This window comes from Heterocephalus glaber, unplaced genomic scaffold, assembly GCF_053883595.1.
Source record: "Heterocephalus glaber isolate CG9 unplaced genomic scaffold, H.glaber_assembly_v1.0 deba00000470, whole genome shotgun sequence".
Lineage (NCBI taxonomy): Eukaryota > Metazoa > Chordata > Mammalia > Rodentia > Bathyergidae > Heterocephalus > Heterocephalus glaber.
Window position 1 is genome coordinate 4173338 of NW_028258145.1, and position 14538 is coordinate 4187875.

General features: G+C 40.4%; 1 protein-coding gene, 1 long non-coding RNA gene and 1 pseudogene across 12 annotated transcripts in view; 1 reads left to right on the forward strand and 2 right to left on the reverse strand.

Annotated features, from left to right (window-relative positions):
• Tsga10 (testis specific 10) overlaps window positions 1-1216 on the reverse strand; it is a 120692-nt gene extending 119476 nt beyond the window's left edge. For 6 of the 8 annotated variants that reach the window (XR_015448154.1, XR_002394763.2, XM_087203459.1 and 3 more), the window contains exon 1: window positions 665-810. Coding sequence is in view for 4 of the 8 variants with exons in the window: in XM_087203459.1 (XP_087059585.1) it covers window positions 665-721 (57 nt within the window). In the remaining 4 variants the exon portion in view is untranslated. The other 2 variants (XM_021258061.2, XM_021258062.2) reach the window with 2 other exon arrangements.
• LOC101725884 (uncharacterized protein C2orf15) lies at window positions 578-14505 on the forward strand. Of its 3 annotated transcripts, XR_002394764.2 has the most exons (4): window positions 1290-1489; window positions 2007-2121; window positions 10445-10852; window positions 11428-14505. It is a non-coding gene; the product is annotated as an uncharacterized protein C2orf15 (long non-coding RNA). The 3 variants fall into 3 exon arrangements; XR_002394766.2 differs by lacking the exons at window positions 1290-1489; window positions 11428-14505 and adding an exon at window positions 578-751 and having other exon boundaries at window positions 10445-11426; XR_001183423.3 differs by lacking the exon at window positions 11428-14505 and having other exon boundaries at window positions 10445-11426.
• LOC101726483 (GPI ethanolamine phosphate transferase, stabilizing subunit pseudogene) lies at window positions 3726-10447 on the reverse strand (annotated as a pseudogene). The gene is made up of 2 exons (XR_015448193.1): window positions 9351-10447; window positions 3726-6031 (listed from the first exon to the last, which is right to left on the reverse strand). The product of XR_015448193.1 is annotated as a GPI ethanolamine phosphate transferase, stabilizing subunit pseudogene (transcript).
• Window positions 14506-14538: the final 33 nt, after the last annotated feature.

The following is a 14538-nucleotide window of genomic DNA, read 5'->3' on the forward strand; positions in this document are numbered from 1 at the left end:
TTCTCTATTTCCTTACAAAAAATGTACTTGAAAATGTAGACAACTAATAGAATTTTAAATAGCAAACATCCCGTAACATAAGGGCCTACAATGGAAAAGGAAAAACGCTGAGACACTCATCTATGCAATGTTTCCCTGAAACCAGAATCCTTGATTTTATTTGAAAATTAAAAAGGACACATGTATTTAGGTATAAGTCCACGATCTCCTGTATTTGACGCTTCAATAGTTTTTCAAACAGAAGCCAGCTTACCCTGCCTTTCCTGTGTACAATTTCTACTAAAATTACATGACATTTTATGCAAATGCCTATATCATCTCGTCCCTTCCCCTTACAAAGTCTACAAAGACGACTCAGAAGGGAGAAACTGAGAGTCAGGAGGAGACAAGGTGAGCTCCTAAATCTCTAACTTCCAAGTTTCTCTGCTCCACTCCAGAGCGTTTCTAGGCAGAACCGTCCCCCAACAACCAAGCTAAAAGCTGAGGGAGGAAGCGAAGCGGTCACCATAGGAACTGGGTTCAACCCAGAACTCCTGAGACTAGACAACAAGGTCTAGGCTGGGTCCTAGAGGGCTTCCCGGGCCGCCACCTCCCCTCAGCGGTCCCGGCCGCGGAGACCCACCCCAGGCCGCCCGCAGTCCCCGCGCATCTCCGAAGCATCTACCTGGAGCTCCGGGGCCCTCCACGGGCTTTCGGGCCCGAAGTCCTCCGCGGTGCTCATCCCTGCGACTGCCAGGCCCGAGCCTCCGCGGTCAGTCCAGGTCCTGCCCGGTCTCCATCCTCCGCCCTGCTCGCCCCCAAATCGGCCTGGCCCCGCCCCGGCGGAGGTGGAGGAAGGCGGGACCCCGCAGGAGGGAGGCGGGGGCGGTTGGCGCCGGCCTGCGCGAGGTCTGGCCCGCCCTCACGCTCCCTCAGTACCTGAGAGGGGCTCTTCTACCACCTCCCAGGCGCCTTCGCTCCGCTTTCGTCCGGCGCGCCCCCGGGCCCCGTGCGCACGCGTAGCTGGCCCGACCCGCCCTCGCTCAGGGATTACAAGCCGTGCGCGCGCACCCACGCATGTATCGACGCGTACGTCCACCTGTCCGCCTCACAGAGTGCCTAGGAGAGACCTTTTCGCGGCCCATCCGCGCCACGCAGGCGCACGCCCACGCAGCGCTAGACGCCCGACCGGAGCGTCCCGTCTCTTAGTAACCAGTGTCCACCCCTTTCTCACGACTTCCTTCCTCCGTGCCGACACACCTAGATGGAACGCGCGTGCGCACGTCTACCTCCTCCCTCCCCCCCCCCCACGCCCCGCCGCCGCCCTCCTGATGCTTCCAGTGATGGCTCTGGGCTTTTTCCTAGGGATTCGACGTCATTCTGGATCCACATTTATTAGAACGGGTGCTTTTGGGCACGGCTCTTTCTACACCCAAGAGCTCGTTTTGGGCGGGGCCTCCCCGGTCGGGTCCTCCAGCTCCAGACTCCAGGGAGTGAGCTGCCAGTCCGGGTGAGCGCTTGCAGCCTCGGATCTGGGGAGCCCGAGGACCTTTGACCTCGGTCACCCTTGCAAGATCCAGTCAGGCTGGAGAAGGGAGGCGGCAATAAAAATCCCAGATTCTAGGCCGGTAGTTTTCAAGTGCCAGTCCTCTTTGCAGAAAAACTGGCGATGGTTAACCAAAAAAAGAGGCATACTGCCTCACGCGATGTTTCATAATGTATCGATTTTTTTTCCTATTTAATACCGTTTAAACTTGTCTTCGCTCACTTAGGAGCCTTCAGTCCGGGAACGCTCATTTAATTTAACCAGTGCAGGAAAAAAAAAAAGCAACTAGGTTATTCTAAAGTGGAGAAGTGAGCTTCTAAGTGAAAAAGAATAAGAACTGCGCTATTCTGCCAGTATTTTGGAGCCTAGCTTGAAAAGAAGTATCTTCTTAATTTTTCTAAATATTTAATATGCCCACCCTTCTTAACCCAAGGGCTTCTGAACTACAATGGTGACCCTATCTCCCTGTCTTTTCCTACAGATGACATTAGGTAGGTTTGTACAGCGGCCTTCTGATGATCTTGATGTGGTGTAAACCTTTGCATTTCAAAAGTAAGCTCACGTTTGAGGAGACTTAACAATTCCTGTTTTTTCTGGTGAGTACTCACTTTTTCCACAAAATGGGATAGATAACTTTTATTTTCAATACCATATAATTTCTAAATCTAACTAGATACTAGAAAATGAAATTGTCTCATATTAAAGCGGTGAAAAATCCAGGGAACAGCACATTTCCTTTGATACAATTACACCTCATTGATAAAATATGTAACAAAAAAGCATGCGCTTTCAAAAGACCATCCTGAAAAGTTAGGATAATCTGTTATTCTTGTCAGACACTAAGATTATTTTGAAGAGTCTCTTCTAGCATGACTGAAAACAAATAAAAAGAATGTACTAACTTTAAAGCCATCAATTGGGCTGCAATGTGACCCAGTTGTAGAGCAAGGTGCTAAGCTGCAGGATGCCCAGGTTTCACTGCCCAGCACCAAAACCCAAACAAACAAAACTCTCTCAGTTGAAGACTTAAGGGAGGAGGGGGATTACTAATACAGGAAATGGGAAAGAATAAGAAAAGTTTTAAGCATTTACCTATGCCACCTAGATATTACTGAAGATTCTTTGGAAAGAATGTAGAGAAAAGAGTTTTTTAAGGCCAAAGGAGTGCATAAGAATTTTCCTTTTCCTATCAAGGACAGATGGTTTACTCCCCTAACCCAAAAAAGTGAAAATGTCCTTCCCTCTCTGTAAACCCAAGGGGTGGTGAGTGTCCCACCCTGCCCCAATTAAGCCTTGTATAGTAACTTGCCTCTTTTGTGACATGTACCTTATGTGTAGTTCTAAGGTCTAGGTTTTCTAGTCCTTTAGTTTCTCCATTATTTCAAAGGCTTCAGTAGCAAAATCTGTTTTGCCTTTTTTTTTCCTGTGCCCCTCCCGATCCCCTCAAAATAAAAAATCAGAGACTTCAAATACACATATGTTGAGCTACATGGTATTTTCTGATAGCTCACTGAGGCTCTGTGCATTTTTTTAGATTGGATAATTCCCATTGCGGTATATATAGATATCATCATGTATCTATATCTACCTATCTATATGATTATATATATGTGTAGATATATCTGTATAAACATGTTTATATGTAGCTGTATCTATACATTATATGAATATATCTACATATTTATATTTCTCTATATGACATGTATCTGTATATAGATTTTGTGCAGTGTTGAGGATGGAACCCTGGCTTCACACATGCTAGGCAAGCACCCTACAACTAAGCTACCTCCAGAGCCTTGCAATGCTATAGCTTTCAGTTCTTTTCATTGGAAGTGTTAGTCTCACCCATATTTTTCACATCAGACATTTATTTTTCATTTATGGAAATTTGATGTTTCAAAAGAAAGCTTCCATTTCATACTATATCATGCTCATGATTTACTCTACCTTCTTCCAGACATGGAATATATATAAAATACTCCTTTTAGGTACTCATTGTGGATTTGCTACTACTTTTTTTCTATTATAAATACTTTATTTCAACTAGAAGGTACAATCTCTCAGGGTTTTCATAGTTTAAAAAGCTACAATCACATCATGTTGAACCTACATTAAAAAAAAAAACAGTGCTCTAAATGGAACTGCTTGGCTTTGACCATATACATTTCTGCACACCCCTTACAGAATCTGCACAAAGAAATATCTTCTCCCTTTGCTCCAGTTAATTGTTCTTGTATGTAAGTTGCTATCTATTCTAGTGTATCTAGAGTGGTGAAATAACAAGGCCAGCCACGTACCCAAAGGTTGTTCCAAGTGTACAGGAGATGGGCCATACCTGCCATGGCTTTTCCCAATCTAATGGAATAGGAAATGCTCCAAGCCACGCTCCTACAAAACTAGAAATTGTAGTGATCTGGAGACTGTTCTCCCAAATGGATGTAACTCCATTTTTACTGAAAACTCTTAGCCATGCTTTAAGGTTTGGTCCTAACAAACATAAACAAGGTACAGTAGTAAAAGTAGACAAAATAACTGCAAATAAAAATGTTTCCAATGCCAACTCAATTAGTGGTGCTCCATATAAAACAAAAATCACATGAAAGGAAAAACAAGACACAAGAAAGTAGACAGCATTTCAAAAACCTGGTTACCTTATGTGATAATGAACTTCTTTTAGAGGATGCATTTGGCTTTGGTACTAAATTTAATACAAAATTGATTGAAGCTACAAAAAGAGAACAGAAGCACAACCACGTCAAGTGTGTGTCCAATATTGAGAAATCCTCCACGAAGAATGATGGAATAAGGACACTTAGAATAACTGAAAATATGCATAGAAAATGAGCATATAGTAGTGTCTTGATACCAGTATCTTTCATGATGTTTTTGTGGCTGTTTAACTCTCCCACCCGTGGAAGGGAAGGAGGGGCTACTGCCTCCCACCATTAGGTGCAACGGGATTGGATTTGCTACTACTTTTATTCCTCCTGATTATAAGTTTTCTGTGTTTTCATGCCTGCTAAGTTTTGATTGACTGCCAAACATTGCAGATTTCACACACTTGGATACAGGAGAGAAAGAGAGAGGGAGAGAGAATTAGAGTTTAAATATGTTTGGCTTTCTTCTGAGATACGGTTAAGGTACTTGGGAGCAGTTTGACCCCTTAGATCTGTACTATCCAAAACAGTAGCCATTAGCTAGATGTGATTATTTAAATTTATGTTCATAAAATTAAATTTTAGTTCCTCATTTGTACCACCCACATTTCACATTCCAAAAGCTACATATAGTTAATGACTACCATACAGGATGATATAGGTATAGAATACTATACCTATTTCCATCACTACAATAAATTCTACCATATTAGACAATGCTATTTAGTGGCCAAGTTTTGCTGCTGTTGTTTTGGTACTAGGAATTGAACCCAGGGCCTTTGCACTGAGCTACATACATTCCCTAGCCCATTGATTGATTGTTTGATTGATTGGTTGATTGATTGAGACAGAGTCTAAGTTGCTAGACTGCCCAGATTGGGCTCAAATTTGTAATTGTCTTGCCTCAGTCTCTTGAGTTCTGGAATTACAGGATTCACCATCACACCTAGCTAGACATTAATTTAAAATTTGCTAGGTCCAGTGTAATCTTTAGTGTAGGGCAATCTTGGCTTTATTACTGAGCCAATACCTTTCTATAGACTCTACCCAATGCCCCAGATATTGGGATATCTTTCCACCTGACTGGTGGGAACATAAACTATTCTTTTATTTTTTATTTATTTATTTTTTTGGTACCAGGGATTGAACTCGGGACCTTGCGCTTGTGAGGGAGGCGGCGGAACCACTGAGCTAAATCCCCGGCCCTAAACTATTCTTGACCTGTGTGAGCTCCAGCAATTATTCTGCCTTCTTCTTTTCAGTGGTTCCCTCTCAGGCCTTAGAAGTTTCCTTCTTAACATGCCCTTGTCAGCACTCAGCTGAAGAGTTGAGGGGAATCCTCTGAAGATCTCTGGAGTGCTTTCTCACTCTGTGCTTCTCTCCTCTCTCCACAGATTCTACCCACTTGGCCTCCCCAAACTATCTTCTCCATTCATTAAAATGACCAGATTCCCCTTTGGGCCCCCTTCTTGTGTGGAAGCTTGAAAATTTCCAGGCAATGAGCCCTTCTATGAGGCTCCCTTATTTTATTCCCTTTCTCTCAGGGGTCCCTCTCGTACACCGCCTGTTGTCCCAAATCTAAAAATCATTGCTTCATGTGTTGTCGATTTTTATAAATGGTAAAAAGCATGATGATCAGTCTGGCTCCTGTCACTCCACTATTGCAGGAAGCAGAAATCTGCCAGATCTTCATAGTTTGAGGCTCCATGTCACTACTTAATCCCAACGGGAGTGGTTTGCAGAGCAAAAATTGTTTCAGGCTGAGGGAACTATAAGTGCAAAGGCCCTGTAGCAGATGAGAGTTTGGCATAGCATATGCTTGAGGAACATCTGTGACCTCACAGGGCTGCTGAAGAATCAGAGAGAGAGAGAGAGATAGAAAAGGGTATTAGCTGCTGTATGAGTTTCCTGTTGCTACTATAACAATTTCCCGCAGACAACACAAATTTACTATCATACAGTTCCAGAGATTAAACATTCAAAATGGATCTCACTGTGCTCTAGCCCAATAAATATGTCAGCAAGGCTGCTGTCCTTCTTGAGCTGTGGAGAAGAATCTATTTACTTCCCTTTCTAATTTCTACAGGCTGCCCAAATTCCTTAGCTTGTGGTCCCCATTGATCTTTAAAGCCAACAGTAGTCAGCAAATTTTTCTCACGTTTCACTCTAACACTGACATTCTTTCACTTAAAAAAACCCCTGTGATTCGATTGGTATCCTTCAATTAATCCAGCATAATTTTCCCACCTCAAGGCTAGCTGAGCTTTGGTGGCCATTCTTCTGCCTAGCATTGCTGGGGACCAGATATGTAATTTGGCTTTTGCTGTGAGATGGGAAGCAACTAACGTGTCTATCAAGATGTTGTGATCTGCCTTACTTTTTAAAAGGGCACCTATCAGATACTGTTTGAAGACTATACGTGGGGAAGTATGGTGTATGTTAGGCAGCATTTCACCGCTGTGACAAAATACCTGAGTGAAACAATTTAAAAGAAGGGAAAGATTTATTTTGGCTTATGGCTTTAGAGGTTTCAGTCCATGGTAGCTTGGCCCCATTGCTTCAAGCCTGAGATGAGGCCAAATATCATGGCTGAATGCAGGGTAGATCAAAGCTGCTCCCCTCAAGATAGGCAGGAACCAGTGAGATAGAGCCAGAGAGAAAGGGACTGGGTACAAGACATAGTCACAAAGTATACCCATATGACCCATTCCCTTCAACTAGCTCCCACCTCCTAAGTTTTCATCATCTCCCAATAATGCCATAAAATTATGAATCTATCAATGGATTAATCCATTGATAAAATTAGAGCTCCTATGATCCAGTCACCTTCCAAAGTCCCACCTCTGAACATTGCTCTATTAGAGTCCAAGCCTTTAATACATGAACCTTTGCCCCCAAAACCATAACAATTATAAGGGTGGAAGTAGAAAGAGGGTTCATTAACAGACGGGACATAGTATATACAAGCAGAGTTAAGAATGACTCCACTAGCAGGGTTTCCCATCATCCTGCACTCTCTGTAATACTCAGTATTGTCTATTTTTCTAAAGTCTACCAGTCTGATGGTAGTAAACTTGGATTTCTGATACCAACTAAGTTTGAGTATCTCTTCATGCATTCAAAACCCATTTGGGATTCCACAGTCTTTGAATTATGTCTTTATATCCTTTGCCCATCTTCTCTTGGGTTTTCTTTTTCCTTGTTGATTTTTAGGATTTCTTTTATTTTTACTTCTTTTTAATTCTAGTTATTAAATCCCCTGTCATCTTTGGAGAGAAAATACCTCCTTCCAATTTTGCATCTGTCCTATCATGTGTACTTTTTCAGTGAATAGAAATTCCTAGTTATAAGTAATCTGTTTTCTCCTTAATGTTTAAGCTTTTAAGGTCTTGTTCAAGAAGACCCACAGTGATAAATACATTGTCTTACATTTTCTTCTATTGCATTTATAGTTCTAACAGTCACATTTAGGTCTTTTCTGCCTTTTGACTTCACTTTCATATATAAGATAAGGATTCTGCTTTATAAAGTCCTTTTATGATAAGGATTCTATCACAGGAACCCTGCATGATCCCATAGTAAGCCAATGCTCACAATGCTAACATGTTAAATTTAGTGTGTTTATCTCCTTTGCCTTATAGTGCCCAAACATAACCAGGTCCAAATTGAAGTTCTTTTGTGTTCTTTTTGGTCATTTATTTGTTCCTACACCTCAATGGTGACTGCTTTCTTACTTTATGCCCTATCTTAGTATCTCGTAAGGTAAACCTCTTTGTTCTTTTTTGCCAAATTGATTTGTTCCTTATGGGCTTTTATTCTTCTGTATACATTCAAGATTTCTTCTTGACTATTGACCCGAATGCATGTCAAAGCAAAAGACTTGTTTCTCTTTTATGTCCTCAAGATTCTGGGGAAGATATGGAGAGACTCACGAGGATAAATCTACCTTCTTATTTTCCTTCCTTAATGTCCTTCTGCAGCCCATTAGAGTGAAGGACTCAGTCTGCTAATAGGTAATTACATAAGTTATCATTATTTCACATTTGTTAGTTTCAACTGCGTAGGTTGTTTTGTAGGGTTTTGTTAGTGTTTTCCAATTTTGTATTTTGAAAAGTTTTAAATCTGTAGAAATGTAACAAGAATAATACTCTTAACATTTTTTAGCTTCTGTCTCCTAGATTCAATAGTTAATATTGTGTCTATTTTTCTTTCTCCCTATATTTGTCAACTTATGCATTGCTAAACAATTTGAGAGCAAGTTGCAGATATGATCCTTCAACTCTATTTCAGCGTGTATTTCCTATGAACAAAGACATTCATTCATATAACCACAATACAGTTATAACATCCATGGCATTTACTGTTGACCCAATATTATCTAACAAACCATACATATCCATATTTTTCAGTTGTCCAAATAATAGTCTATGTGATATACTTCCCCCTTTTAAATTCAACAACATTCACTGCATTTGGAAATCATGTATTTTTGGCTTCTTTTAGTCAGAAACAATTCTGAGGCCTATCTTGTTTTACAGGAGGTCTCTCAATTTGGTTGTCTCTCAATCTGATTGTTTCCTCATGATTAAATTAAAATTATACTTTTTATTCTTGGTGCTGAGGATTGAACCCAGTGCCTTAACTATGCCAGGAAAGTGCCCTATCACTCAACTACACCATCAGTCTTGTTATGCATTTTTGATGGGAGTGTTTCCTTCATAATTAAAGATGAAAAACCAAATAATAGAATAAACTCAATTTTATTAACTTGATAATAGTATTAGATATCTTTGATGAGGAAGAAATATTTATCTCTAAGTTCCAAATATAACAGGTATACATGTTTTACAGTCTCACCAGAGATCTTTTAAAAATGTAGTTAAGATGTATTTGAGTCACAGAAAGCCAAATCTGTACTATTTATCTAAGAGTTATAGTAACACCATTTGAGTTCCCACTATATGAAGGATACTGCAGTAGGCCAAGGACTCTGTTCTGTTACAGGTTAAACACTGATACTCAGTCAGAACATAAACAGAGTTTCAAGGGGTTTTCTTAGAAATTTGCATTGCATCTTCAAAAAACTAGAAATTCCATTTGACCCAACTCTTCCTCTCCTAGGTTTCTTTCTGAAAGAGTTAAAAAGATTATATTATAGTGATACGTACATGTTTATAGCAGCACAATTCACAGAAGCTAAGTCTTGGAAGTGGCCTCTATGTCCATCAACAGATAAATGGAAAAAGAAAATGTAGTATTTACACACCATGCAGTACTACTGTGCTATAAAGAAAGAAACTTGAGTCACTTGTAGGAAAATGGAAGCACATTGATACCATAATCTTAACCAAAGTATAAAAAAGAGCAAAATAGAAATAGGGAGGTAATAGGATATAAGCAGATAGATCTTTCTCAAAGGGGAAGGGGATCCTGAGATGGAGAGAGGAGAGGTGGAGGGGAGGGAAAGGGGATGAAAAATAGGAATTGAGATGTGTTATGTACATGTACCAACTCTCCACAAGGAATGTAAACATGTACTATAAACATACTAAAATTTTTAAATATTTTTCAAAAAGAAATTTGCAGTATAAGGATTAGAGCTTGATAGGTATGGAATTGTAACTTATCAAAAGAAAACACAGTAGCTAAATATCAAAGAATTACATATTCTAGAACCTGGGCTGGTGCTTTCATTCCTGGCTGTGGAGTTGACTTCAGATCTCAAGTGGCTGCTTGCACATCATTGGTAGATCTTGGTCCTCCCGTAATCAACAGGTTTTCTTAAGTCTTTGTTTTACCAGGAAGGCTATCTTTTCTGTCATAGCCCCTGACCTTCTTTGGAAACCTCTCCAAGATCTCACTCCAGGTTAGGATCCTTAATGACAAGGTCCATATCTTTATTTATCTTTTCTTTTTTACAGAACACCTACATAGCAGAATGCTTGGCCTTCGGTAATTATTTAAACCATTAATAATGAATTAAAAATTATTGTTAGTAAGAATGACAGAAAAGACTAAGAGAAGTTCTGCTGTTTGCTGGACAGTGATAAATAGTAAATTAGGCAAATTACTTTTTAAAAAGACTTTCAAAGGAATTGGTATACTCTAAAACCCTTCCCACAAAGAAAATGTAAGCAGTGAATGATAAAGGGTAATTTTACTTTATATTTTTAGCATCACCATGACATTTCAAACAAATATTGCCATGCAGTTGTTGAAATTCCTATTGTATTCATTTGTGACCTCTATTTTCATTTTTCAGTAATCAAATTGAAGAAACGTTTCTACTACCTTAAAAGGTATCTTCAAACTACCCAATGGGATTTTCACATAGTAAATCTGCTACTCAGGTATCTGCCATGAGAATGAATTCAAAAGTGGATGATCACTTAATGCAAGGGACTGAGAAAAGCAGTTTGGAACCAGTCACTCAGTTATTTCAAAATACCAAGAAAATAAGATTAGAAGACACAAACCAAGAGAACTTTACAAAAATTGAAGAGACTGGCACAGGCTCTCTTTCAGAAAAAGCTCTGGGTTCAGTGGTATATGTTAAAGAAAGTGATGGAATAGAAATGACAGATATGGAATGAAGAAACCAAAAATTGCTTTCAATTAAGAGGTGTTTATTGAGACCTGAACTGCATTAGGAACACCTAACAAAAATGAAGTAAGATATGTTTTATTTTTCACTATTTATGAATCATCTTAAACTGTATCTTTTGATGGTGCATATTGAAAAGGCAGTCAGGTTAGGGAGAAAAAGCCTTTCAAAATTCAAAGCAGATTTCTCTAGGATTATATTCAAACCTTGATAAAAACGACAGTATTTGAATGACACCAAAACGTTTTATTGTAATTGTAAAGAATTTCTTTAATGAGTGGTTTAAAAATGAAGTGTCCCAGCAATTTGTCATCAGTATTTCATGCTATTTCTGGTGTACCACTTCTGTATGTTGCATTTCCAGTTTTGGATTTTGCTTTACGATAGTTTACCTTCCTATATTTTTCATTTCTGTTCCGTGAAAGATCACTACAGATAAACTTGGCAAAAGACCAATAAGCTGCATATCTTCAGAAGTGTTTCACATTTTAAATCTTTTTTTTAAAACGTTTCTCCCCATATTTAATCTATTTCAGAGTTAGAAAATACTTCTTAGTTTAATGGTTTATCTTGCATAAGCTACCATTTTATACCATCAATACTTAGTAAAAGTAATCCAGTGTTGTTGTTGATTTTTTAAGCAGAGGCAAAGTTTATTTGAAAAACTAAAAATGAAGAGTGAGAGAGAAATGCTCTGTGAAGCAAGCTCGGCCCGATTAAACGAGGAAAAAGCAAGACAAAAGAACACCCTGGAGAAAGCAGGGTGGGCTATCACCTAGCCATGTTTTGGTTTGTATTTTTAAACACAGCTGTTTTATATCAGCTATTAAACTATCTAGCTCTGTGAAACAGCAGTATCAACTAATGTAATGTTAGATGAAATTAACACCTTTTTTAGGAAGTGACCTGTAACTATTTATATTGTATATGGTTGTTTGTTTCTTTTTTGGTGCTAGAGATTGAACCAGGGCCTCACCCATGATAAACACATGCTATACCACTGAGCTATACCCATATTACATATGTTTTGAACATATTCCTCAACTTGAATACTTAATCACTCCTAATACCCAATTGCATAATCACCTTAATATGCATTACAAAAGAGGAAAAGGCATCTTTAAGGGGAAACAATGTTCTATAAATCAGACAAAAACTAAACAAATATATTTATAGGAATATTGATCTTGGAATTTAAAAAAATGAAATTGTTAAATGAGACCATGCTTTTTGCCATTTGCAGACCATATTTCTTTGGAAAAGAAAAAAAAACATAAATCATTCATTGTTCACCTAGCCTGGCACTGTGCTGGTACTGGAGATATAGCAGTGAGTAAAAGCCACTGCCTTAACAGGGTGTTCTGTCTACAAAGGAAGACAGGGTGCTATACAATGATGATATAGGATCTAAACTGTAATGCGCTATGAAGAAAAAGTAAAGCCTTCAAAGAAACAAGACAGGAGGCATAACATATAAAGTTGATTTTAATCGTGGGAATGAGAAAGGTTTCTCTGAGGAGGTGACATTTGTAACTTTGCATCACATGGTTGTCCAAGTGGATGATGATGATGATGGCCATCCGGGGGAGAGATGGGGGGTTTTTGATTTTTAAAAAAGGCCAGGTTCATGGTGGTTTCCTGGGCCAATGAGTGAGCTCAGAAAGATAGTTTTTAAACATACCAGATTTTTAAGGTAATTGTATGTATAGAACTAAAAATAGAATTTTTAAATGGATAAAAAATGGTATTTAAATCCATAAGAATAAATGAAATTGCTTAAGAGGACTATATATTGATAGCTAAAGATCTGATGAACTCCAACATTTAGGGGCTGATCAGAGTAGGGACAGCTGTCAAAGGCAGCTGAGTATGGAGGAAAGTCAAGATGTGAACATGAAGCTTGCCCATAGGAGTCTTTGCAGGCAGAGACAGTCAGCTGAACAGTTAGATGACTGAAAAGTCCATTGGATCTAGCAACGTGAATGCCACCAGTGATACTAGCACTTTTGCTGGAATAATGAAGCAAAAGCCATCTTGGAGAAGGTTGATTGTGAAGAAGGAAATAGATACTGGATGTGTGGCAGTTTACAAGAAGCTTTGCTTTCAAGAGGAGTATACAGGATGAAAGCTGGAAGGAGCAATTCACTGGAGGGCTGTGAAGCAGGTGTCATTGGAAAGGTTCCAGTGGAAAAACTGAAGAAGTAGGAGAGGGGCAACAATAACCAAGGGACAAAAAGAGCAAGGAATAGAGTCAGATTCTCTAAAACCACCTCAGATGGAAATTACAAAGAAAAAAAGTAAATGGCACCACCTCAGATTTCACAGAAATGAAATTTAGCAGGATATAAATTAAAAAATAATATTGTGGGGCCATTTTAATAACTAGGAAAAATTCTTATTGTGACTAACTTAACAAAATCCATTCCATCCAAATAAAAAGACTCAGAGTGACCTTGGTCACAAGTATAATAAATAAATAAATGAGTCACTGTGTCTGTATCGTAGCTTATACAAAGCCCTGGTTATCTACGGTATCAGCATCAAACTATAAACGCTGGAGCTTCTTACTCCAAGAGGTAAGTCCTGGTGGTCTCCATTCTAACTGACGGAGAGATTGGGTTCTGCGGGAGATTGAAAGAGATGGCCACAGATTCTTTGGGCCCATCTTTTCAAGAAGTGGGGTCTGTTATCCCACCCCTTAACTCTTCTTTTCATGTTGCTTTGGCTAGTAGCAGGTGGCTAAAGTGCTACTTTAGGTTAGGTGACCTGAGCTGGCCCAGCAGCCAGCCAGCACCAACTGCTAGAGTGGGACACAAGGGCCATCTTGGACCGCGCAGCTCATCAACTCTTGCTAATGAAGCCACAGGAATTAGCCCAAGTGAAAGCAGCAGTAGAACCACGCAGCTTGCACACATCATTCTTCAAAGATAGTATATGGTTGCTTTGGGCCAGGGATTTAGCTCAGTGATGTCACCGCCTGCCTCGCAAGCGCAAGGTCCCGAGTTCGATCCCCGGTACCAAAATACATAAAAATTTAAAAATAAATGGTTGCTGTAAGTCTCCATCCTTTGAGGTGGCTTGTTACACTGCAATCACTAGCTGAAGCTGTCCCTTGCTACCTCAGCTGCTGGGGTGACTTCCCATCTATCTGGCTGAGCCGCAGGGATGTTCCCGCAGCTGCTGTGAGGGACACCCAAGTGTCGTCACTACCCTCAGCGTGTCGGTTTTCTGATGCACTGATTCCAGCTTAGGAACTCTGCACCCACTCTTATTACCGCCCCTTAACTCTGGCTTCAGTATTCATTACTCCTTTACATGCAATCTGTCTTTCAAGACTGATCTGAATTTCCTCACTTTTCGAGGCGGAAAGGCAGGACTGTGAGGAGGAGCTACGTGAAGACCCAGGGCAGCGACTGCACGTTCAGTGAAAAGGCCCTCCTGGCCTCGCTGCTCGGGGTTTCCGGGGGCTCCCCCGAAACTCGCTCCACGATTAGCGCTCTGGCTCACCGGCCTCTCCTACCTTCGCCGCTGGGCGGCCGTTATTTGCTGTCAAGCGAAGAACGCCATCTGAATTGGGACTTTATTCTCTTATTCGACATAGGCCTGCGTTCCTGCCTCGAATGTGGTTTTGTGTCCTGAAGGACTCTGACAAACCCGAGACTTGCCACCTCGCTAGCGACTGGGAGGCCAGGGGCGCTCCCGGTGCGGCCACGCCTCCTCTAGACCCCGGGGGGCGAACGCTAGGGGCGGGG